The following is a 26,491-nucleotide window of genomic DNA, read 5'->3' as shown; positions in this document are numbered from 1 at the left end:
AACCAAGTCACTTACAAACATATCTAAAGGACTCATATTTGTTTGTGAGTGAAATGGTCCGGTTTATATACCAATAAATTCCCTTAAAAAGGGGTTAAATCCTAAAATGTGATTTATGATTTTGAATTATTTTAAAAGAATTACCATAAATATATCATGTACATGCACAACAAGTAAAAATTGAAATTCATTTTTATGTATTGAGCCTTATTATTAGTTTTATGTAATATTCAAGTTCAGTAAAATGTAATGAATTCAACACTGTCAACTATTAATTTTGCAGCTTTGTTATTTAACTGATGTTAATGTTTTTATAATGTATGTTTTCAAGTAAAATCAGTTTTAATTGAGTATAGAAAATAATAAATAATTTTCTTTAATACTTCTTTTATTATCAGGTTTCTAGTCTTTTAAACAAATTACAAGATTGTGAAAAGTATATAGAAGAATTGAAACAGCAGTTTACACAGTCCCAAGTAGATCTCAGAGATCAGCTGGTAGGTATAAGTATTATTTTATTGAGGCAAATTTCTAGAAATATTTTTAAAGGAATGGTGTCAGATAACACTTGAAATGTAATTTTGTGTTTTCACAATTGGATAATAAAGATATGAAGAAAATCATCAAAATTTAATGTATCATAAGGTTAAATAAAAAAAGTGCATTGTAAGCTTTGGTAGCCAATTTATTGTCGCACATTCAATGAAGTGTTCAAAGTAAATACCAAACGATCTTTTATTTTGTTGAGATAGACAACATTTGGTTCAGTCTGTTGTAAAACTTTTTTTTTTAGATGATAGTAATTTGTCAACATTTGAAAAACAAGGAATACATTATCAGGACAATGATATAAAAAAATGTATGAAAATCTAAAACAAAAAGAGAAACAGGGGGCTGCAATTTTACGACTGTTAATTTTAGATTTTATTTAATTCTTTTTACAGCAAGTATTGACAGGATCCAGAGAAGAAGTTCAAAATGAGGTCAGTAATATTAATTATAATTACATACACATAATTTTACATGATAGCTATCTCATTGGCGCTCATACCACATCTTCCTTATATCTATGAGTAACCAACAATAGATCTTTTCAAGATAATATGCAGATATGAATAAATTGAGATGCAGGGCAATAGCCCAAACGAGAGAACAACCTTACATCACAAAAAAGACAAAAAAAAAAATACATCTAGAAGTCATATTAAGAGCCATTCTCTGTAAGGACCAAAATTAGTGTTCACACCTATGTCACAGATTTTTACCATTCTTTGTACACATACTACATAACTAACATACTTAACAACTAACACTTTAAAAATTGATTTTGGGCTTTGTTACTATGGAAATGGCGGCCATTTTGATTTTGGGCTTTTTTTTCAATGAAAATTCTAAAAAAATTCCTAAATATCAATGCTTATTTTCTCGTAATCCTGACAGTAAATGATGCAGACAATTATCACATCTAAAAGCTGTTACCTTTGCCTTTTTAAAAATATATTACATATTTGGCTGACAATTGTGTACATATGCTTATTTTCTATTGGAGAAGGGGGCGATTCTGACATCTAAATGAAAACCAAATTTCACCAAAATTCATTGAAGCTTTGAAAAAATTTCCGAGATAGTTTTTTGAAAATTTTGTCAAAATCATAAAGATAAACCCCCCATTTAAAAATTCAAAAAAATTCAGGGATGTGTTTTTTGATTTAAGAAAAAAAATGTGGATTGAAAACTTGAAAAAATCAACTATGTGTCTATGAATTATCTCCCCTTTATGGTTCATATTTTCTTCATTGAAAACATAAAGAAACAACAGGAAGTACAAGGGTAACTGCCCAAAATAAAGTGCAGACGAAATGCAGACACTGATAAACCATTATAATGTTGGTAAAAATAAGAAATATCAAGGTAGATAGGACTATGGAGTGCAATTTCTCTCCAAAGTTTGTGGATTGTGATAAACTCATTTGATGAACCTCTTGCCAAACACTGAAACAGTGAAACACATGTACCAAATGTTTGCTATTTTCTGCGAATGGTCTCAAACCATCAGTAGCTCTAGATCTTCACATCAATATTGTATTTCAATTAAATGAAGAAGAAAAAACAATTCAAATTGTGCACGTCGCATGTTATGCCAACAAAAAGTTTTCATCCAGATATTGACCACATCAAGGATTCTGGACTCAAGTCGTTACTGGTTACCTTAAACTAGCAAGTAGTGGACCGAAGGAAAAGGATTTTATTCAACTTATTAACTAGACAAGAATGTGAGTAATGAAAATAACATGAAATTGACATGACCCCCCCCCCCCCCCCCCCCCTTTTCCCCCCTTTTATAGTTTGGATTAGTTTATCTAATATTTAGATTTTCATAATTATCATTCATCATTGATTATTTGTTAAACATTCTCAATTACTAAGACAATGCAAACATTTCTTTTAATGAAAAGCAGGAGCACTTTCTATGTATTTATTTAGTTTCAAAACAGATAATTTACAATGTACCTCCTTTCATGACTTTCATGAGTGTAAGAATTGGGGTCCTCTAATTTTCATGTATTATTTACTTTTTACACATTTTCTAAAACAAATACTTATTCTGTACAATTCTAAGGAACATGATTTTATAATTAAAATGTAGATTTCTGTAGTAATTTGATTTCTTTTTAATGTTTGTCCTTCATTCTGATATTTATAATCTATATTGTCAGTGGCAGACCCAGAGTGGGGCCCACTGACTGACCTATTAAGAGGGGGCCCGCTTCAGTGATTCCCTAGATAAGCAACTAATTTTTTTCCTAAAAATGGGGGAGGGGGCGGGCTCCCTGGCCCCCCTAAATCTGCCTCTGATTGTATTACCTTATTTTGTTTTCCACAGTTATTCTTCTTACTTTTGCACCCCATTATTCTCTATTTTAGTTATGATCAATTATGTGTGCTTATTTATCTCCAATTATAATGTTCATAATTATTTTTTAATTCAATAATTTGCTTATATTAATTATTCTTTGTTTGGTAAACCCTATTAAGCTTCTTAAATGATGTGTTCATGGTTTAATCTATTATTTTTACAATTTATGAATTATTTGATATTGATTTCAAAACAGTACTTTAGCTGTAAAATTGTCAAAACTTTAAAATTCCTATTTAAATAACACCATTGTTCTGAATATAAATATTTGATTTGTATTCAATATCAAGCTCCCCACCCCCTGACCCAAGATAAGATGTGAATTCTATATCCCTCCTCCCCATCTCTGAGATTTGATCAGGTTTTTAAAACATCATAAATAATGAGTATCTTTTAACAATGGTTTGAAGCTGTAAATAACCAGCTTCCCCAAAAAAAATATATTGAAAAACAAATTGTATGATGATAGAAAATAGATGAGTACTCTGTTGCAAATAAAATCTGTGTATGGTTTATTACCTTTCACTTTAACATATGCATAATTGGTATGCAATATTACAGCTAATTTCTTAATGCATGTAGAATAAAATTTTGGTTAGCCTGCTTGCTTTGTTTGTACATTGCACACTCATAAGGATAACACCCAATTAAATTCAAATATGATATACAGGTTAAACTATGCCAATATAAATTGTTTAAAGATGTAATTCTTATTTATAAAGCTTGTATAAACAATTATACAAACAAAGCAAGCAAGAAAACCAAAGATTTACTTTGTAAGCATTAGGAAATTAGCTGTAATAAATCTTGAACAGCAATACATGTATATATTAACACAGAACTTGTTCCAATGTTTAACTGTAGTTTTAAAAATAATTGCTATCATTTTTTCCAGCATGTTGTACTTTGTTTCTGAAGAAAATAAGAATAGATGTCAATGATGCAGTACTTGAAGGTGAAATGAGGTAATAATAATATATTGTTTAAAAGTAATCCTTGTATATATTCACAAAAGGTTCAGCATGTGTTTAGCAATAATACTATGATATACAGGTACAAATTTGTCATACAAAGTCTTCACAAACAAGGATAGAGACAGGTAGGCTAGAAAAATATATATTAGAGAGTCTTGTCCTTTTCACAAATTGCACCTATTTAAATTTATTTAAAAAATTATACTTAACTGTATCATAATAGATTTTTTTGTCTATGAAAAAATAATCATTTTAACAAAAATTACAAACCTTATTTGCTGTTTATATTGCTGATTCTTATTTTTATTCTCCATTTAAATAAGCTGAATCAATTTAATTGTTGTGTAAATAATTATTATTCTTACATAATCAAAATTAAATTTACTTCCACTAAATAGAAAATATTTTGTTAAACTGATTATGCCTTATATATTTAGTAAGATACAATGAAGGGAATTAATTGCTGTTTAAAATTATATTTTGCAATTTAATTTTTATTACGGGCAAATATTTCAGCTTATTATAGATGCTGTTAGTATTATAGATCCTGTTAGTATTAATTAAAATTTATTTTACAGGTTAAATAAACAAGTAGAAAAGGGGATTTACCAACATATCCAGAAAAGATGGAAACAACAGAAGATGTATGTTATCAGACCACATCAACCCACTTTAGTAATTTTTGTATTCTCTCAAAAATGTTTGCCAAATAATTTATCCCTGTATTTCCCCAAAACAATCCATTTAAGAAGATTCTATTTATACTAAGAACTATAATCAACTTTGTATTTTACGCAATTGCTGAGCAATGCTAACTTACATCAAGACAGATTCAGATTCAATATTTTATTATATGAAATTCATATACAGTACATACAGAGTATATACACAATATAAGACAGCCAATATACAAATATAAAACACAAGTAACAAGACATTTAACATAAGCGATATTTTCCAATTAACAAAGTTCCATAACTCATCAGTTAAAAGGTAAAATTTGTCACGATCAGAAGTGCTGACATCCATTATTCCTGATGTTGTGTAATCATTGTAATAAATCTTCCTTTCTCAATTTTATTCTTTATCAATGCAGACTGTAAATGAAAAGGTGTACAGCAAGCAAATGTTATATCAAAAATAATCATTAAGTGATTGCATAGAATTGAACCCCTAGAAACTATTACTGGCAAAAATAAAAATATATTTTTGCTGAATTATTGCCAATGAAAATTATCTCTACTAGAGATCAAAGAACATAGAAGTAAACAGTTTAGGTCAGCCATGATCACTCAAACATGTCAGAGTCAATATTTTATGTGCCCATAACTGAGTTATATTGTAGTAAGTTACAAATGTCCCTCAGGTTTTTTTTTTTATCTTTTCAAAGCCAGATTTATTTGACAAATTCCTTAGAATTAACCAGGGGAAATAGCAATTCAACATGACGTCATCAGAAACCTTATATTTTTCAGAGTGATGTTACACAGACAAGAATTTAAGTGAATGAAACAGCATCACTTCTTAAAGTAGCATGGAATTTTTATCACAGGTATTATTTAGACAGACAGATTAAAAAGTGTTTTGCCTTGTAAATCAACAACAACAGATTCTCAATCAATATTTTATAATTGTGTTTAAAGGTTTTACTAAACCCCTTCAAACTATGTATATATAGAATCGCCCTTTTTTTTGGCAAAAAGGGGGGGGGTATTTATCTTATAAACACTCTGTTGTCCAGTTCCAGTCAAAAACATTTGGGAATCTAAACTTAATACCAAAATGTTAATGCTTACAAGTGATTATAACATCAATTAGCCAAAATTAAAGCCATTTTTTTCTTTTTAAATTAGAAATATCTTTGCAATAGGGAGAAACATGACTCAGAAACAATACTTTTTTATAACTTTTTATAAATTGTTTATTTCTTGACCCATTTCAATGCGATTTTATTCTTGAATTTCAGGGCTTCTTTCATGTGCTAAATCTAAACATGTATTAAGTTTAGGAATTGTGGGTCCCTTTTTTAAATGGGTCCAAAATTTTATCAAAAATTGAATTATTGGGGTTCTTTGATATGTCAAATCTAACTATCTATTTAGATTTTTAATTGTGGGTCCCGTTTTCAAATTGATCTACACTAATAAGGTACCAAGGGTCTACAATTGAACTTGGTTTGATTTTATCAAAAATTGAATTCTTGAGATTAATTGATAAGCCCAATTTAACTGTATATTTCAATTTTTAATTTTGGGTCCTGTTTTTAAATAGGTCTACATTAAGGTCCAAAGGGTCCAAAATTAAACTTAGTTTGATTTTTACAAAAAAATAATTTAAGGGGTTCTTTTACATGCTGAATTTAACCATGTATTGTGATTTTTGGGCCCTGTTATCAAATTTGTCCATATTGAGGTTTAAAGGTTCCAAAACTGTTTAATTTCATCAAACCATTGAATTCCTGGGTATCTTTGATATGCTCAATCAAACTGTGTATTTAGATGTTTGATTTTTGGTCACATTTTCAAATTTGTCTACATTAAGTTCCAAAGGGTCCATAATTAAACTTAGCTTGATTTTAACAAATATTGAATTCTTGGGGTTCTTATATATGCTGAATCTAAACATATGTTTAGATTTTTGATTATGGGCCCAGTTTTCAAGTTGGTCCATATCAAGTTCCAAAATTTAACTTTGTTTGATTTCAACAAAAATTGAAATCTTGGGGTTCTTTGACATGTTGAATCTATTTAGAGTTTGGATATTGAACCATTTTAGCTTAATTGTCAAATGTTTAATCACAATCCAAATTCAGAGCTGTATCAAGCCTGGTTCTTGCTATGCAAATTGGTTAAAAAGAAATTATATGCCCAAGACCTATTTTGGTATACAAATGTCCTCCGTCTGTCCAGCGTAAACATGTCACACCATAACATTAGAAGGACTTTTCCAAATTTCATGAAACATAATATAGTTGTTACTTATAATGGTCAAAATGATCTGTATACGTTTTGGTAAAAATAAGATTAAACATTTTTGAGTTACAGGACTTTGTAACTAAAACAGGGGTGTTTTATTTTTCACATGTCGCGCCATATCTCAATAATGATTTTTGATGATTGCCTTAAACTGTACACACTTCTTAGTTATGTTAATCTAAAGATCTGTTTACTTTTTGGTGATGATTCAAGATGTTTATATTTTAGAGTTATTGAGTTTTCTGGTATAAAAGGGTTTATTTGCACCTGTCGCGCTGTATCTCAGAAAATGTTGATGATTATTGCATAAAACTTACACTTAAGACAAAGGGCGTATCATACACTCATGGCGCAGCAGTTTATTGAGTTCATGTCTGACATGTTGATGACCGATAGACAAACGGACAACAGTATGCCATAATAGTCCTGTAAATGATGTATAAAAAGTGCATAAATAATGCACTCAAAAGTTAACCATGAAAGAAACAAAACTATCTTTTGAATTTTGTGGAAGCATCAATCATTAGGAAAAAAATATTTTAACTAGTAAAAATTGCTTATATCTAATATTTGATTAAGTTTGTAAAATAAAATACTTTCTTTTATTTAGAAATAATCCAGCAGTTTCCAGATTATGAATTTCACCATGTTAATGAGTTTTACAAGCAGTAATGATGAGGTGTTTTGCAGAAGAAGAAATGAGTTCCAAGAATATGTATTCTAAAAGTTCCAAATCTGTTTATTGTAATAGATTACTTGAAATAATGAAGAAAATTATTACAACTGTTTTTCCACAAAATGTAGAAGATGTCCCTCATTCACTGACAATGTAATTGAGTTCTAATAACCAGGAACAGAAACCTCAAGTATTACCAAAAGGTTCATGTGGTTCTTTTGTTGATTCATTGGAAAAGGCTGAATCTTAGCGCTACAAAAAAAAACTTTCATTCTAGACACAGACCATGTTGTATAATCAAGTTTATCAGATGCTTCCAGACATATCTGAGAATAAATGTTATGTGACATCTAGCTGCAAAATAAAACTGATTTCAAGTTTTCTGTTAATCTCTTTTGTTAATGCCAATTAGTTTGTCATAGTCGCATCTCAAGTTGCATGTTTTACCTGTAACCTCTAGAAATGTATCCAACTGTTATACAAGTGAGTGGTTTAACTAGCTATAAAACCAGGTATAATCCCCCATTTTCTACATTAAAAAAAGGTCTGTACCAATTCAGGAATATGAAAGCTGTTATTCATTCTTTTGACATGTTTTAGCTTTTGATTTTGCCATTTGATAAGGGATTTTCCATTGTGAATTTTACCTTACTTTCATTTTGCCCAAATCACTACTTTCACTTTAAACAATTTGTTTTTTTTCAAATGTTTTACTTTTTTCAATATATATATGCAACTGATAGGACCAATTAAATAGTAAACATTTCAAAGAAAACAGTAGCCAGAATACTTAGGAAGAAATACCCCATATAATAATTGGGAACTATATTCAAAGGCCATGGAAAAAGGGAATTAATTGTGGTCTGAAGCCAACTGCAATGTTCTTTGTAATGTGTTTCCATAGCAACTGTTATTGATATTTATTTTGAATAATATTAGTTGTGTATCAAAACAATTCCTAATCAGTATGGTTTTACAAAGTTAAATAAGAAAAACTTTGAAATTGATGAATATAACCACTTACTTTCTTTTAATCTGCACAATGTAATTTCAAGTTTTGCCCAATTTCAGAAAATTTTGAACAATTTTTTTTTTTAAACAACAAAAAACACACAGCCAATTATTTTCTTGGTGAAAGAGTGATATATGAAGATCATTTTGGAGGCATAACAAATATATCTGACGTTGGGTTAAAAAATAAAATCATTTTGAAATTCACTAAAAAATGCCTTTTTCAGCAGTTTGAAAAAATGCAAAATCAGCACTTTTCAGATACAAGTTTTAATGTTATGAATGGGTTCAAGACAATGTCTGTTTACTTTAATGTGTTATTTCAGACCTTTACTTGTTCAGTATACCTATAATTTAGGCTAAAAATGTATATTTGTTAAAAATAATGAAAGTTGAAAAATGATGCATTTTGAGATTTTGCTACTCTGTTACTGGGCTTATATATATGGGACCTGTAACCATGGCAACAGAAACCCCAAAAACAAAAATGAAAGTTATTTTTGTTATCAGGGCATCATATGGGCTTAATATTGAAAAGATATTGAAAATCTGTGACATTGGTGTGAACAGTCCCTTGAATTTCTTTGGTTTTTACAGAGAATGACTCTTAAGTGTCTTACGACCATTTGACTGAAAATTGTACATCAAAATAGCTTGAATCTGAGGAAAGGAAATTTAAAAACTGGATAACTGTCTAAAGATGAAATTAAGAAAATTGTCTTACACCATGCAATTTACAAAAACAACCATTCATAGATGAAGTTTTGACATGCCTTCCCTGTGCCCATGTATGTTTTGATGGAACAATAATTTCAGCTCGAAATTGCCAAATTAATGTATATTTGTTAGAAATAACAAAAACTGTTTAATCTTATTCCCTATGTTTCTAATGATATATTATACATTTGTTTTCAGTTGACGAGGTTACAGAAAGAAAATGACACTTTAATAGGGAAACATTCAAAATATGCACAACAACTTCAGAATGAGGATATTAACTTACCTAATAATATAGAGGTATATTTACTTAGTTAATAGATTTTGTTAATTTGTTTACAATGATAAGTTATCTGTATATGATATATTTACATCCTAAACCATTCAATTTATTATAATTCTTACTGCATAGATTAATTTTGTAGTGGAATCTTTGCTAAAATGTCTTTTTTTTTTAATTTTGTGTGCCCAGAAACTCAGTGGATTATAATTATATAATATCATTCCTTTATTTTTTCTGAAATCTAACAACAGCCCATATTTTTTTTATCATGGGGTATATTTTTTATCATGAGTTAGAGATCAAGGTCACAGTCTACTTTTTATCGGGTTACTATCCTTGAAATCAGTTTTATCATTGAATACTTCATGTACATTTTGCAGTTTATGTAAAATATTTTTGTTATCATTAAGATAATAAAATATCATTTTAACCTCAGTTATCATTGAGACAGGTTAACATCATGAACATGACATTTGAGAAAAACAGAAAACTAATGTTAAGGGTCATGCTGTCCATACTATTGATCTAGCAGGAAATTAAATACTTATTTATAGTTTAAGTCTTATGTACTATGCACCTAAATAGGAGTGAAAATATTCTGAAATTTGAAAATGCAGCTGTTTTATTCTTCTGTTATTTCACACTGGTAGGTCTAATGCTAAAAAAATATTTGCATAAGGAATGGGACAAATGCATTAATAAAATACAGGAGGTATCTTAAAGGTAAAGAGACAAGCATTGTGCTAAATTATCTATTAAACATATCTTATTTAATATTTAAAATTAGACCTGATTTTCTACAGATAATTTCTAGGTTCTTAATTCTTGTTTGTATGCTTAGGTCATTATTATTTTTGCAGAAAAGTAAAGTAAGTATGGACCCTTGATATTGCATTTGAAAGAAGGTATAAAAAAAATTAATGCCCTGGCTTCCCTCATCATGCTTATTGTATCACTTATTCATTGAAGAATTGCTTATAAGTTTTTTCTTAATTTTGATTTTTTTTTTATACACCTACACTATTACAAAATCATACTTGAAAATGAAACTGTAGCTAATTCCCCAAGCCATTTTCAGCTCCTGTCTAGCTAAGGTTTGAATCAATGTTACATCCCTTAATTCACAACATGCTCATTCATAATGCACAAAGTATTTATAAAACCCTTACAATATATAGCAACCTATTAAATACATAAAAAGGTATTGCATCCAACAGAGCAATTGAACTAGATATGTTTTTTTAAGCACAAAGTATACACCTTATCGCTATTTGTCAGCCATTGCTGGATATCACACAGGTTCCCATAAAATTTTGACATCATAAAACAAAATATCTGACACCACAATAGAAAAGTGATTGTTGTAGCGTCAAAAGTTCAAGCCACCGGGTCAGCCGGGATTAGCGATAAGGTATATTGTTATAACATTTTCTTTTGGTAATGTTATATTGAGTATTTTATCATTTCATCGTGGAAAACACAAATCATTGTAGAATAAATCAGGAGTTTATTTTAGAGTTACCTTTTTTAAACTCCAATCTTTGAAAATTGATATCTGAAAAACTAATGAATCAGTATTTTCAAAGTTAAAGCAGACATTTGTTTTGTTCTGATAACTGTTCTTTCTTTTGATAGGAAATGCAGTTATTATTATTAAAGTATCGTGAAGAGATAATTCAGTGTAAGGTTGCTAAGGAACACACAGAGGAAACATTAAAAAGTGAAATCATGTTCCTGAAAGATCAAATACACGCTGAACAACAGGAGAAAAATAATATAGAGGAATCTTTATCACAAGAACTTGCTACAGTGCAGGAAAAACTTGGTAATTAGCATAAATTACTTGAAGCTTGAAGAAAAAAATTCTCAATTAAGCTCAAATAATGATAATGTAATTTTACTCACCTTGAAGCTAGCATTTTGTTCGGAAAGCATTAAAAAGAAATTCCTTCTGTTTTCAAACTATTAATTTAAAACTTCATATCACACAACCTTGAAAAATTGCAAATATGAAAAATGAACCAAACAAAATATCTTCCCAACAAAATATGTAGCAGTTTCAAATTGAAGAGATAAGTTAAGCAGTGTTTCAAGTCACCAAATTTACAAAAGAATGTGAATATGATTTGCATGCCTAATTACTTTTAGCTGATTTTTGGTGTATAGGACAATTCCATTGTTGTATAGAATTCTTTTTCAATAACTTCAAATATGTCTTTTCTACGTATATCTTTAATTATAAGAAATGTAGGGACTAGAGAAACCTGGAATACACCTTTTTCGAATTTTTAAACTTGTAGGCCAATCTTTCAGCTGACATAATCAAATTTTTTATGATAAGGGATTTTTTTTATGAAATCCAAGATGACCATGCAGAAATTCCAAAACCCTTGTTTGAAACAAAATTAGATGAAAATTTAGTTCTCCTATTTTATTCTTTGAAGTATAAGCTATGTGTAATAGTTTTGTCATGATAAATGTCTTTTCCAGTTGTACAAGAAAGTTTAAAATCTGAACTAGAAAGAGAATCTTCTGTGAGAGCAGATCTGAGTAAAAAATTAACAGAGTCAGAAACAACGTTAAAGAGTATTCAAGCTAAATCAAAACAACTTATAAAAGCACTGCAGCAGCAAGTTGCAGAGCAATCTGAGATTAGAGTAAGTACAAAACTTTCTAATGAGTGTATTGATATTATTTCAACCATTTGTTTTTTAGATAAAGATTCATGAAATGCAATCAAAACCTTATGGGACTGACTTGATATCTAAATGATGTAAGGCTGATCACTACCTTTTTGATACACAAAATATAGTGCATTTACCATAATATTCTATACATACTAATCATGAACATTCTCTGAAAGTTATTGATGTAATATATGCTCAGATATTCAAGGCAAAAAACAATGTTTCACTTGTCAAGAAAATTACATAACTTTTGCAAGTTGCAGGAATCTTATATCTTTTCTATAAATATAAATTATGTCATTGTTAACCTCATCTTCAAAAATTGAAGTTATCTTTCTTTGTATAGAATTGTAGTTAAATCAACAACAACCAATGCAATATTTAATTTTACGGGTTGGGCGGCTGCCAAACAGTGTCCATGCATTCACTCAAAAGCTGTCAACTAAAACTTTTCAAATTGTAATATGTTATTGATGACAACATGGAGGTCAATTTTGACAATTTTCACTGTTCAGGATTTATGATTCTTGAAAGATTGAAAAAAGGTCTTTCCAGTGGTGTCAATGCTTTAAATCATAAACTGTTTAACCATAGCTTTTCAAATATTGATGTGTTGTTACTGATGACAAAATGGAGGTCAAGTTCAATAATGAAGATTTTCACTTTCTATGTTTAGTAGGTATGGTTCTTGAAAGATTGAAAATAGGACTTTTCAATGGTGTCCCTGCTTTGACTCATAAACTGTTTAACCAAAGCTTTTCAAATTTGAATCTGTTGTTGCTGATGAAAAATGGAGGTCAAGTTTAAAATAGATGATTTTTCTCTTTTACAGTTAAGGAGTTTTGGCCCTTGAAAGATTAAAAATAGACTTTCCAGTGGTGTCAGTGATTTAAATCATGAACATTTTAACCAATGCTTTTCAAATTCAAAATGTTGTTACTGATGACAAAATGGAGATCAATTTCAATTTGTTGTCACTTTTACTGTTCAGGAGTTATGGCCCCAGTGATATTAAAAAATGCAGATATTTGCTATAGCTTGATGACTTAATGCAGGGTATAAACTTTTTCTTTTTTGTCTTTTTTATATACTTAAATTTTTATATGTTCAGAGTAAATTAGAGAGTGATGTTCAAAAATACAGAAGTAAAGTACAGTCACTACAGATAGACCTTGATAATAGTGAAGCAGTACAGAGAGACTTTGTTAAACTCTCACAGTCATTACAGGTAATAAACAGTCACGGTAGGCAATACATTGTCACTACAGGTAACAACAGTCACGGTAGGCAATACACTGTCACTACAGGTAATAAACAGTCACAACAGGCAATACATTGTCACTACAGAAAATAAACAGTCATGGTAGGCAATAGACTGTCACTACAGGTAATAAACAGTCACTGTAGGCAATACATTGTCACTACAGGTAATAAACAGTCACGGTAGGCAATACACTGTCACTACAGGTAATAAACAGTCACTGTAGGCAATACATTGTCACTACAGGTAATAAACAGTCACAACAGGCAATACATTGTCACTACAGGTAATAAACAGTCACTGTAGGCAATACATTGTCACTACAGGTAATAAACAGTCACAACAGGCAATACATTGTCACTACAGGTATTAAACAGTCACTGTAGGCAATACATTGTCACTACAGGTAATAAACAGTTACAACAGGCAATACATTGTCACTACAGGTAATTAACAGTCACGGTAGGCAATACATTGTCACTACAGGTAATTAACAGTCACGGTAGGCAATACATTGTCACTACAGGTAATAGACAGTCACGGTAGGCAATACATTGTCACTACAGGTTATAAACAGTCACAACAGGCAATACATTGTCACTACAGGTAATTAACAGTCACGGTAGGCAATACATTGTCACTACAGGTAATTAACAGTCACGGTAGGCAATACATTGTCACTACAGGTATTAGACAGTCACTGTAGGCAATACATTGTCACTACAGGTTATAAACAGTCACAACAGGCAATACATTGTCACTACAGGTAATTAACAGTCACGGTAGGCAATACATTGTCACTACAGGTAATTAACAGTCACGGTAGGCAATACATTGTCACTACAGGTAATAGACAGTCACTGTAGGCAATACATTGTCACTACAGGTAATTAACAGTCACGGTAGGCAATACATTGTCACTACAGGTAATTAACAGTCACGGTAGGCAATACATTGTCACTACAGGTAATTAACAGTCACGGTAGGCAATACATTGTCACTACAGGTAATAGACAGTCACTGTAGGCAATACATTGTCACTACAGGTTATAAACAGTCACAACAGGCAATACATTGTCACTACAGGTAATTAACAGTCACGGTAGGCAATACATTGTCACTACAGGTAATTAACAGTCACGGTAGGCAATACATTGTCACTACAGGTAATAAACAGTCATAACAGGCAATACATTGTCACTACAGAAAATAAACAGTCACGGTAGGCAATAGACTGTCACTACAGGTAATAAACAGTCACTGTAGGCAATACATTGTCACTACAGGTAATAAACAGTCACGGTAGGCAATACACTGTCACTACAGGTAATAAACAGTCACTGTAGGCAATACATTGTCACTACAGGTAATAAACAGTCACAACAGGCAATACATTGTCACTACAGGTAATAAACAGTCACTGTAGGCAATACATTGTCACTACAGGTAATAAACAGTCACAACAGGCAATACATTGTCACTACAGGTATTAAACAGTCACTGTAGGCAATACATTGTCACTACAGGTAATTAACAGTCACGGTAGGCAATACATTGTCACTACAGGTAATAGACAGTCACTGTAGGCAATACATTGTCACTACAGGTAATTAACAGTTACAACAGGCAATACATTGTCACTACAGGTAATTAACAGTCACGGTAGGCAATACATTGTCACTACAGGTAATTAACAGTCACGGTAGGCAATACATTGTCACTACAGGTAATAGACAGTCACTGTAGGCAATACATTGTCACTACAGGTTATAAACAGTCACAACAGGCAATACATTGTCACTACAGGTAATTAACAGTCACGGTAGGCAATACATTGTCACTACAGGTAATTAACAGTCACGGTAGGCAATACATTGTCACTACAGGTAATAAACAGTCACAACAGGCAATACATTGTCACTACAGGTAATAAACAGTCACTGTAGGCAATACATTGTCACTACAGGTAATAAACAGTCACAACAGGCAATACATTGTCACTACAGGTAATAAACTGTTATTTCAAACAACAGAAACTTTCAACAGATATAAATAGCAGTGAAGCAGTACAGAGAGACTTTGTAAAACTCTCAGTCATTTCAGTTAATAAGTCTATGCAGGCAATCAAAATAGACAATTGGTAACAGTCACTAAAAGTATTCAAAATACACTATTAGAAATCAACTGTCACCCTAGTTATTAACAGTCACCAAAGAAAATAAACAGTCACTACAGGTATGCAATGTGCCTTATGGGTAATTAACATTCACATCAAGTTATACTGTAAATTCAGAAATTATTGTGATGTTTTTGTTATTGTGAAAAATGAGACAGGGTTATAATCGAATAATTTAAACTTGCATTTTTAAAGTTTTATATGAATTGAACAGAATTTTTCTCAATAAAGCACATTCTGGCCAAAAATTAAAGTCCAATTGTTTGAATTTCAAATTCTTTACAATTTTACAAGATAAAGGAGAGAAACATTGTGTTTTTCGAAGTGCGTGGTTCCCTTTTATGAACCTTGAAACACAACAATAGTGGAGAAGTCCTGGATTACAATATTCTTTTTCTAGTTTATGGATAAGTGCAACAAGGTTTTAACCATGATGAAAATTTTGTTTACTTATTGACTGGGTATGAGTGGAATAGTAAGTTTATTGTCCCAAGGATCAACTGTTGTCCTGAGACATGGCCGAGGGACAATAAACTTACTTTTCCACGAATATCCAGTCGGTAAGTGTTTTATTATATTGAAAAAAGACAACAGACAATAAATGGCGGTGATAAATCAGCTATCGTTATATTAAAAAGAAGAAACCAAACCATAAAGTTTACTTCATAGATATGTTCAAATGCAAACTGGCGTCAACCCTATACCATATACAAAAGGTAAAACACGACCTTGTTACTCCCGCATTATTTTCAAAATCCTCCAATGGCGTTGCGTTTAAAATTCCACGAAATATAATGAAGCTTGCAGTCAAATAGTTTCACCCAGGTCCAATAGTTGGAAATTTTTTACAGGTCCAACAGATCAAAGCTTGTAATTTGCAAAAGAGTGAAAATATTGTGTTCTTATTTTATAAAGAAAATGACAACTGAGGTATAATAGAATAGATAATACCACATTAGGACATGTGTTTTGTCTACTTAATACAGAAAATGAAATACAAAAATAAATATAATTTAAATAATCAATGTTCACCTATCCTTATGTGGAGGGATGAAATACTTTCGATCGTGCTACACTGTACGGTGTAGATACGGTTTTTGGTGGTGAAAGTTTGTCCATCATTCAATTTCCATCCATTGAGATCCCTGTACAATGCCATAATGTTCTAAAAAGGGTGCAGTTGTATACTATTAGGCATTTTCTTCATACTTATATATTTTTACAGATTCAATTAGAAAAGATTAGGCAGGCAGAAACAGAAGTTCGGTGGCAACAGGAAGATGATATTGATGATTGTAATAACTGTAAACAACAATTTTCTGTCACGAAAAGAAAGGTAAAATACTTAGGTTCACAAGTGAAATTTTATTGTTGGAGGAACTGAAGGATTGATTGATTGTTGGTTGCTTAACATCAATACATAAATATTTCATGCATGTTCAGAACGAGAATGGTACTGAGTGAGATAAATGTTGGTAGGGTTTAGTACTTATTATGTACATAGAATTGAGAATGGAAATGGGGAATGTGTCAAAGGGACAACAACCCGACCATAGAAAAAACAACAGCAGAAGGTCACCAACAGGTCTTCAATGTAGCGAGAAATTCCCACACCCAGTTTAAGTTTACTCCTGCCACATGTCAATTTGCTTGTCTAATGTTAGAAAACTTAATTAATTATGGTTTCTTGTCCCAAGTTTTTATGTTTTTAAGTTTTTATCCCAATTTCACTGTCCACTGAACACAGATTGTATTCATAGGACAATATATTTTGTCATCTATGCAAACATAAACAAATAATTGATCCTGTCAGATGTTGGTCAAGTGTGTCATAAAGAACAATCTTCTAAGAAGCAATTTTATTTTTAAGCAATATTTATCTTGTGATGTTTAAGCAGTTAAGAAATGACTCAAAATGAGGATAACTGTACATGTGTGTCCTGACCCAACAATAAATTATTTTTTCAGTGATTTTGTGTTTTAGTCATGAAAAAAAAATACTACCCTGCAAAATTACTTTGATGTGTACATGAAAAGTTTGCTTATTTGGGTGATGGTTATGTATCATTATCACAAATAACCACTGACAGATATACGCTACTTATTGTTCTCTTTTTCTTGACTACGATGTGATGAATTGACTTAGCTTTGCATTTATATAACTGAATTCTGTTACGTGACGGTGTCATCTGTCGTGCAGGAACTCATAACTCTTCATTAGCAACTGAGGTCCTGAGTTCATAACATGCATGTTTTCAGTGAGATTTTAGTTTTTTTCTCCTGATACTTTTTCTTTTTAGAATTATTGACGCCTGTTCTTGTTTTTTCTAAGTATATCATTGTGCATCTTCTCTCTCTTCTTTTTTGTTTTGTTTTGGGGAGGCTTTTCATTATTTGGTTATGGTTAAAATAATTTTAAAAATGCTGTAACTGTAACCCATATTTATTTACTTTACAGCATCATTGCAGACATTGTGGGAGGATATTTTGTAGTGACTGTGTAACTAAAACTGTGAACAGTGGTCCGAACTCTCGACCGTCAAAAGTTTGTGATATATGTCATACAATTCTTGTTAGGGACGCTTTACCATACTTCAGTACAGAGCCACCCAGCACGCCCAGCTGAAACTACAACAAATAATTAATCCGACTAAATGTATAGAGTGGATGTGACTGCCATTTGCAAGGTTTGAGCTAAGTGCTGGGCTATTGCTAGCAGTGACATGAGCACTATGTCATTAACATGTGTATCACATGACATAGATACTGACAAGTTATGCCACCAGCGTAATATAGTCCAGTACTAAGAGCTGAGACTTTTGTTGTTGTTTTATTTATTGTTAAGTTGTGTCAATACTTATTGTTATGTTTATACAGGTCAGTAATTTTAAATTGAAGAAGAAACTGAATTGATTTGGCTTTTGACAAATGTCATGGAGTTCTTCAGCCATTGTTTATTTTTCTCAACCCTGCTAATTAACCTATCTTTAGTCAATGTGATCCTTCTCAAAATTACAGAAGCTAAAGTTGGTTTTAAAGAATAGTCACCATTAGCCATTTATATATATACTGGAAATTCAGAAATTATAACGTGCATTTATCATTGCAATTTTGTAATTTTAGACTAAAATGCGATTTTATTTTTTGCAATATTGAGAAAAATCCTGTTTAATTCATATAAAAATTTCAAATGCCAGTTGAAATTATTGAGATTATAACCGTGTCACATTTGTCACAATAATAAAAATATCACAATAATTTCTGAATTTACAGCAGTCAAGATTCAGTAAATGTCAACATACTGTTTCTTTTTTTTAGTCCAAAATGATTTTGTAGAAGTTTTAGTTTAGTTAAGTAATAAGACAAATGCATACTTGCACGATGTTGCCTTGCACTTAGGCTTGCCAAAATAAATTAAACTTATTGTATGCATTTAATTATGAGTCCCTTATCCAATCAATTGTTAGTGTATAAAAGTACAGTGTATAGGACGAAGTCAGTGTTTTAATTTTAAATATGAAAAGTTTTGAAGTGATTGTGATGGTCTGATTTTATTCCTAGTTTACCTTTTAGATAAGCATCTTCTATGATAAAAGCATCATGTTACACCATTTATTGAAATTTATTATCAACTTTTGTTTACAATAGTGTTATTAAAAATTCATGGGTCATTATCCTCTGATAATATTGTTTTGGGATAAAAAATGTAGAAAAAATTTGAATTTTCATTTCAAATTATATAAAATCGGTTTCATATTAGGTTTAAAATTCATTATTGAAATATAGGAATTTATGCAAGAACATTAATTGTTTGTGTACCAATGCTATTTCTTTAAATAATAACTCAAAAACTATAAACAGTCTTTCATTTTCATTCATTGTTTTTTAAAAATGTTGAAGTATAAAGCGATATTTTTGCTGTGAAACTTATGTTTGCTGCAGTTTGTGTGCATTAATGAGTGTTTTCTGTTTGTTTTGGTCCATACTTTTTGTTTATTTATCCATTAAGTATTTTTTAATTCTTCGATAGTTGCACGTTTCTATTAATAATGATAACAAATAAGATAAATATCAAAAGTATGCAAATAGAAAAATTGGATTTATTGAGTTAATTTAGGTTCATTTACTTTAAAAGGAGCTAGTCAATTGCCATAAAGCTATTGAGTGTTAGTTGTATTTTACCTGTTCATTATTATTTAACATGTCAACAGCTTCAAGTGATTCATAGGCTGTCAAAGTTTATTTGCTCCAGTTTGTATCTCTAGTGGTCATAAAAACATGAGTAATAATTTCTTTCAATAGTTTTGTTTTTGATGACCACATTGTTTCAACTACACAAATCAAAGTTTCTTTCTTGTTATGCATAACTGTATCATAATAATAATTTTATTATTTGATGATTTTTAGATATCTGTGCACAAACATAGAACATGGTTCTTCAAACAAACCTTTATGAAATTTGTTGAACATTTAATTTTGTGCTTCACCTGTACCCACAAAATCAATTAAAATTGAATAATGATGAATACACAGTACACTGCGATTTATAAAGTAGATACATCTTACAATTAATGAAAGAATTTGGGAATGAACATATACATACACAAATTTATTTGAAAACATAGATTACAAACTTTTTTTCAAGATTTATCACTATATATCAGATGTAGAATGAACTTTTGGAAATAATTGTGATATCCTAGTCCCAACCAAATGTATAAACGAACTGTACACAAATATATGTGTAACAAGTATTCATATTAAAAAAACCATATTAATTGTATTCATATTTAGTATTTGTAATAAGTAAAAAAGTCTGGTTTTATAATTATTATATTTTGGTGAAATTTTGATATGATTACTTTTTAGGGTAGAGCATAGCATAATCTCCTAAATGGAAAAACAAAATTGCCTATCATATATATTAGTCATTATATTTTTAAATTTATTTATAAAAAAGAATTAACGCCTGATTTGGATTATTTTACATTTGATTTTTGTCAATTTCTAGCTTGGAAGATTATACTTATCTGCTTGATTCACTATATGACACAAGTTTAATACTTAATGAGAGCTGAATATAACTAAAACACTTATCAATATTTTACGCAAATCACACCAATTCCTATCTGCTTTGAATTGTTAATTACTAATTTCAGCCTTAGCATTATTTGTCCTTCAATAGTTTTAATTTGAATACTTGTAAGATTGTTTTCTATAATCTAAGTATGTTTGGACATTGGTATCAACTTACATTATATGCACTGATATGCATGTAGGTAATATGAAAGAAGTATAATAGAGTTGAGCATAAATATCAGTAAATACTGTACATGTCCCAAGAGGAATATTATATTGTACAACTTTCAGATTAAAAAGTTGATTTTTGCCAATTTGTTTGCAAATCATCTTTTATTATATGGACTTTTTACAAAAAGGATATAAGTATCATATTTAACTGCTGTAAACATCACTTTTTTAAAGCTAAGAAAGATTTTAATCCTGGAAATGGAGGATATACTTGTCTGTTTGTATTTTGGAACTTCTACGAATTTCTTCACATACTTCTCTGCTTCAGCATCCTAAAAAATACTTTGAATTTTGGTCCTGATCCTTTTAAAGTTGAGTTGTTTTTTCCCTCAGTTTTAGTTTGTAACCCCGATTTTGTTTTTTGTCCATGGATTCATGAGTTTTGAACAGTGGTATACTACTTTTGCCTTTTTTTATGTGCCATCTTAAAAGTAAAATCACAAAAATACAGAACTCTGAGGAAAATTCAAAAGGGTTAGTCCCTAATCTAAGAGATTGATATCAATATCTTTTGCATACATCACTTGAAACATCTTGTTTATGTTAATTGTGTTTTGTGGTGAATATTCCTTTGCTTTACAGAACAATGCCATGTATTGCCAATGTAGAAAGTTGAGTTGTTAGTTTTATTTTTAAAGGTTATAAGTTAAGTACCATTAAATAAATAAAATATTTATTGTTCTATTTAGAGGTCATTCAATAGGAACTTTAAAAATATCCCTGAAAACTAAACAATAAATAAATGATTTGATTTTCAAGGAGAAATTTAAAGTTGTCATTGAATGACTTCTAAATAGAACAAAACTGATATTTATTTATTTAGATAAACAATTCACCTTGAAAAAAAATAAATATAATGACTCACACTAACTGATTTTTAAGCATGAAAGTTTGTATTCTCTTTGTAATCACACCTAGGAATCATGAAACCTACATTAAATCCTATATACACATTATATCAAACTTACAGCAATAAAAATGAAGTATCAAAAATATAAATTCGGATTTGCATAAAAGTAAAATGTTATATGAAATTATATACCTAATGGGTAACATTTTTGATTATTGGCCAAAATATTTGATATTTAAAGTCGGAGTTCATATATAGCATACATTAACATATGTTATATTAATATATAAGAAAAAATATTGTTTATTTGGAAAAATGAATTTTTAAGAATTATTTTTTGAAGATTTATAGAAGTCAAAATTCCTATTATAACTGTTGTTTTGTACTTGTTCAAATTTTGTGAATCTTTTGTTATAAATTTTGCATATGAATTTGTGATAAAGAGATTAGAGTTGTTAACACATATATGCATGCATATTATATAGTTTTTCACTCAATAATGTATTGCAGATTTGGTGTCCAGGAATGCAAATTGCAAAACTAGCAGAAGAAACTATTATTTCACAAACGTTTTTTTGCTCATTGATTCAATACTTTTGAAATACATGGAATGATTCATATATTACATTTCATTGACATGTGTAATTTCTATTTTAACATGTGTTATGTGTGCAGAGAAATGGTTATTTTTTTGTTATTGAAATTTTATGAAAATTTGTTAAATAAACGACTAGTTCACACTGACAAATAGTTGATTGCACTATTCAAAGCAAAAACAAATATTAATTTAAATTTGATTTGGAACTGAGTCAACAATATTGGTGCTCTTATTTTGTACACAAATCAATTGTTTGGCACCGATTATTATTCATTGGTGTTCAATCACTGATTACTGTAAATCAGAAATTATTTCATGCATTTATGAAGAATGTACAAAAATATGAGATTTAAAATTATTGCGATTTCTGGAATCTCTGCATATAGATCAGATATCAGAATATCAGAATACAAGTTCTTGTTATTGTAAAACTGATTCAGTCACATTAATTAAAACCACACTATAATTTCTTAATTTACAGTAACAAGATCAGGCCATGCAGTGATGTTATTTTTTTTGTAGTAAGATATCTGGAACTAATATGTAAAAATAATGTGTTTTTGGGGATAATATTTCTAAGCTTAGATTACTGTTTAACCAGTATCATCATTTGATATATTAAGTAAATCTAGCAAATTTTTATTTGTCATGGTATTTTAATAGCAAACCCTGAAATCTAGTCTCATGACAGTTAGCTTGAAATGTTTGAATATTCTCTATGAGAAATGTTGCTATGGATGTGTTGTCATGGTTACTCATTATACAGATCCTCGTTATCATATTAAATTTTTTACAACAATGTCTTTGCATTTGTTTTGTCTTTGAGCAATGAATTGGGATTTCCTCAGATATATATTGTGTATCAAACTACATATATGTTACAGATGTTATTTCTTCTTTAAAGAATTACATGTTCAAACTATCTGAACAGGTGTTCAAAAAATTGTCTTTCCTTTTAATACCACCGCCAAAAAAAATTGGGATGTATCAAGTAAAATCACAAAAATACTGAACTTAGAGGAAAATCCATTCGGAAAGTCCATAATCACATGGCAAAATCAAATATCAAAAACGAATGGAGAACTGTCATATTCCTGACTTGGTACAGGCATTTTCAAATGTAGAAAAGGGTTAAACCTGGTTTTATAACGCTAACACTCTCACTTTAATGACAGTCGCATCCTAATTGTAGTTGTCGATGTCTGAGTTGTTGTCGTCGTCTGAGGACACAAAGGTTTCTGTACAATAACGTTAGTTGAAGTAAATGAATCTGAATGAAATTTATTTAAAAGGTTCAACTAAAGGCAACAGTAGAATACCGCTGTTCAAAACTCAAAAATCCATGGACAAAAACAAAAAAGGAGTAACAAACTAAAACTGAGGGAAACGCATTAAATATAAGAGGAGAACAACGACACAACATTAAAATGTAACACACATAGAAACGGACTAAGCACTAAACAAAATCCCATGAGAATAACATACAACATTAAAACCAAATACATAAATTTGTCATTTCAAAACAACAAAAGGAAAGTTGGGATTGATTTTGGGGATGATGGTCCAACCCATTTCGGAATAAGGGGCCATAAAGGTGCCAAAAAACAAGTATTTTTTTCTTTCAGGATAATAACTTGTGTACAAGTATTTCTATTGCTCTGAAATTGTACAAAATGTTCAATTCAACAAATAGAAAGGTTTAGATTTATTTAAGGGATAATAGGACCCACAGTTTAGGAATGAAGGGCCAAAAACGGACCACAAACAAACATTTTTTTCTAGTTTCTAGCATATCTGTGTCATTATCCCACAAAGGTTCCATATAACATAGGAAAGGCTGGGACTTAGTTGCCCCAAACATAGAGGAATTAGGGGCAAAACAAAGGGCCAAAAACAAGCATTTCTGATATCATTCTACAAAGGAAAGACTGGGATTGAGATTTGAGCATTCTCATTTTTGCGCCTGTCCCAAGTCATGAGCCTCTAGCCTTTGTTAGCTTGTATTATTTTAATTTCAATTTCTTGTGTACAATTTGAAAATAAGTATGGCGTTCATCATCACTTAACTAGTATATATTTGTTTAGGGGCCAGCTGAAGGACGCCTCCGGGTGCTGAAATTTCTCGCTACATTGAAGATCTGTTGGTGACCTTCTGCTGTTGTTTTTTCTATGGTCGGGTTGTTGTCTCTTTGACACATTCCCCATTTCCGTTCTCAATTTTATCTAAGAGGGGTTTCAAAAAGTTTAGCTGGGAGATTTTGTTTACAATTCTTTTAATGGATTCATATTTTGTTTTTTTTAAATTTTAAGTATTTTTTTTTTATTTCTATCAACATCTCTCTCTTTGCTATAACCAACTTCACAGCTAAATGTTCACAAAAGATTAAATCGTCTATGACATATTTAAAGTCGATGTCTGAAGCATCTGACATACATACATGACCGTGACATAACACGAATATAATATCATATATGTTTATGATGTTTGATTAAACTCAATTTAGTAATTTATTATATTTTATAGTTTGTTTGAGAATTCAAACAGCTGACATTGTAAGTTCAAACAAGGTTATAATTTGAAGTCAAACAAATAAAGTTGAATAATTTATAATGCATGATTGAAAATATTGATCCACACCATTCTGCGTGTTCTTTATATGTCATTTAGGTTTAATATTTACAGTTTTTCCGATAGTTCCCACCAAGACATTGAAGACAATAGAATACTAACGCACTGAAAATCAAAACTAAAAGTTTCAACCACAACTCGAACACACTGGAACTAGGACACATGTTATATCAATGCTTAGTCCTCAGTATAGTACAACGTGTATTATTGTTCTGTATAAGTCTATTTGAGGTCATCGAACACAATGTATGTTGTTTATTATTGATTTTTTTAACAAACTTTGTGCGGATCCTAGTATTACAAAGCACTACTTTCACACAGAAAACAAGTACTGATCTTATACGATATTAGAATATGGTTAACAACATTTACATGTAAATCACATAAGCAACACGACGGGTGCCGCATGTGGAGCAGGATCTGCTTACCCTTCCAGAGCACCTGAGATCACCCCTAGTTTTTGGTGGGGTTCGTGTTGTTTATTCTTTAGTTTTCTATGTTGTGTCATGTGTACTATTGTTTTTCTGTTTTTCTGTTTGTCTTTTTCATTTTTAGCCATGGCGTATTGAGTTTGTTTTAGATTAATGAGTTTGACTGTCCCTTTGGTATCTTTCGTCCCTCTTCTTTTACAAAACTTACTAAAATATTAACCAGAAACAATCAAACTGCAGATAAATAATGTACTGATGAAACAACGTTAAGACGTAGATAGTAAAAGTAAAATAGCAAAAATATCGAAATCCAAGGAAAGTTCCAAACGGAATGTCGTTTATCAAATGGCAATATTAAAAGCTCAAATACTCCAAACGAATAAAAAACAACTGTCATGTTCCTGACTAGGAATATACATTTCCTCATATAGTAAATGGTAGAGTAAAATAGTGTTTCGGCTTACTTACATAAACCTCTAAACATTTGTTCTGTTCTTTCGATGACCTACATTTGAGAAAACAAATTCGACATTAATGTCATAAAAGTAATGTTGGATGTATGCGAATTAGTCAAAATCCATACAGCACAATAAAATTGTATGATCACCAACAATAAACCATAGAAAATTCGGCATAACATTCTTTGCTAAGTAGGTTACCGATCAATCCAGTTAAGATGTGCAGTAAATCACACTGTCTACAAATTATAAATACAATCAGAAGTGTCTAACCATGAGCTGGTAATATCGCACGAATCATCCAATGATAAATTATCTAATAATAAAGACAAAGAATGACATTTTCTGTACTTTGTAGAAAAGAAACACATACAGATCATGTCAGATATGTGACCAAACTCGTCAACAGTTTGAATAATATTCTACTAAACAAGGAACGTCACGACGCCAGCTAGATTACCATATCAACTAATAAAACTAAATATTTCAATACAAAAAAAAGCATAACTTCAATGGATACATTTTTGCTGCTGGACTG

The 26,491-nt window shown here is 30.3% G+C and overlaps 1 protein-coding gene and 1 long non-coding RNA gene across 3 annotated transcripts in view; both read left to right on the top strand.

Moving 5' to 3' along the window:
* LOC134680751 (rab GTPase-binding effector protein 1-like) overlaps positions 1–23,238 on the top strand; it is a 41,625-nt gene extending 18,387 nt beyond the window's left edge. For both annotated transcript variants that reach the window (XM_063539970.1, XM_063539969.1), the window contains 8 exons: positions 399–497; positions 945–983; positions 9,469–9,570; positions 11,189–11,378; positions 12,044–12,210; positions 13,352–13,468; positions 16,903–17,013; positions 18,136–23,238. In XM_063539970.1, coding sequence (XP_063396040.1) covers positions 399–497; positions 945–983; positions 9,469–9,570; positions 11,189–11,378; positions 12,044–12,210; positions 13,352–13,468; positions 16,903–17,013; positions 18,136–18,303 — 993 coding nt within the window. In that variant the 3' untranslated portion in view covers positions 18,304–23,238. The remainder of the gene's footprint in view (positions 1–398; positions 498–944; positions 984–9,468; positions 9,571–11,188; positions 11,379–12,043; positions 12,211–13,351; positions 13,469–16,902; positions 17,014–18,135) is intronic.
* LOC134681787 (uncharacterized) lies at positions 5,264–7,534 on the top strand. The gene is made up of 2 exons (XR_010100692.1): positions 5,264–5,443; positions 7,477–7,534. It is a non-coding gene; the product is annotated as an uncharacterized LOC134681787 (long non-coding RNA).
* Positions 23,239–26,491: the final 3,253 nt, after the last annotated feature.

Source organism: Mytilus trossulus, chromosome 8, assembly GCF_036588685.1.
Source record: "Mytilus trossulus isolate FHL-02 chromosome 8, PNRI_Mtr1.1.1.hap1, whole genome shotgun sequence".
NCBI classification, from domain to species: domain Eukaryota; kingdom Metazoa; phylum Mollusca; class Bivalvia; order Mytilida; family Mytilidae; genus Mytilus; species Mytilus trossulus.
Note: the sequence above shows the minus strand (reverse complement) of the source record. Positions and strands in the feature narration are given on the sequence as shown.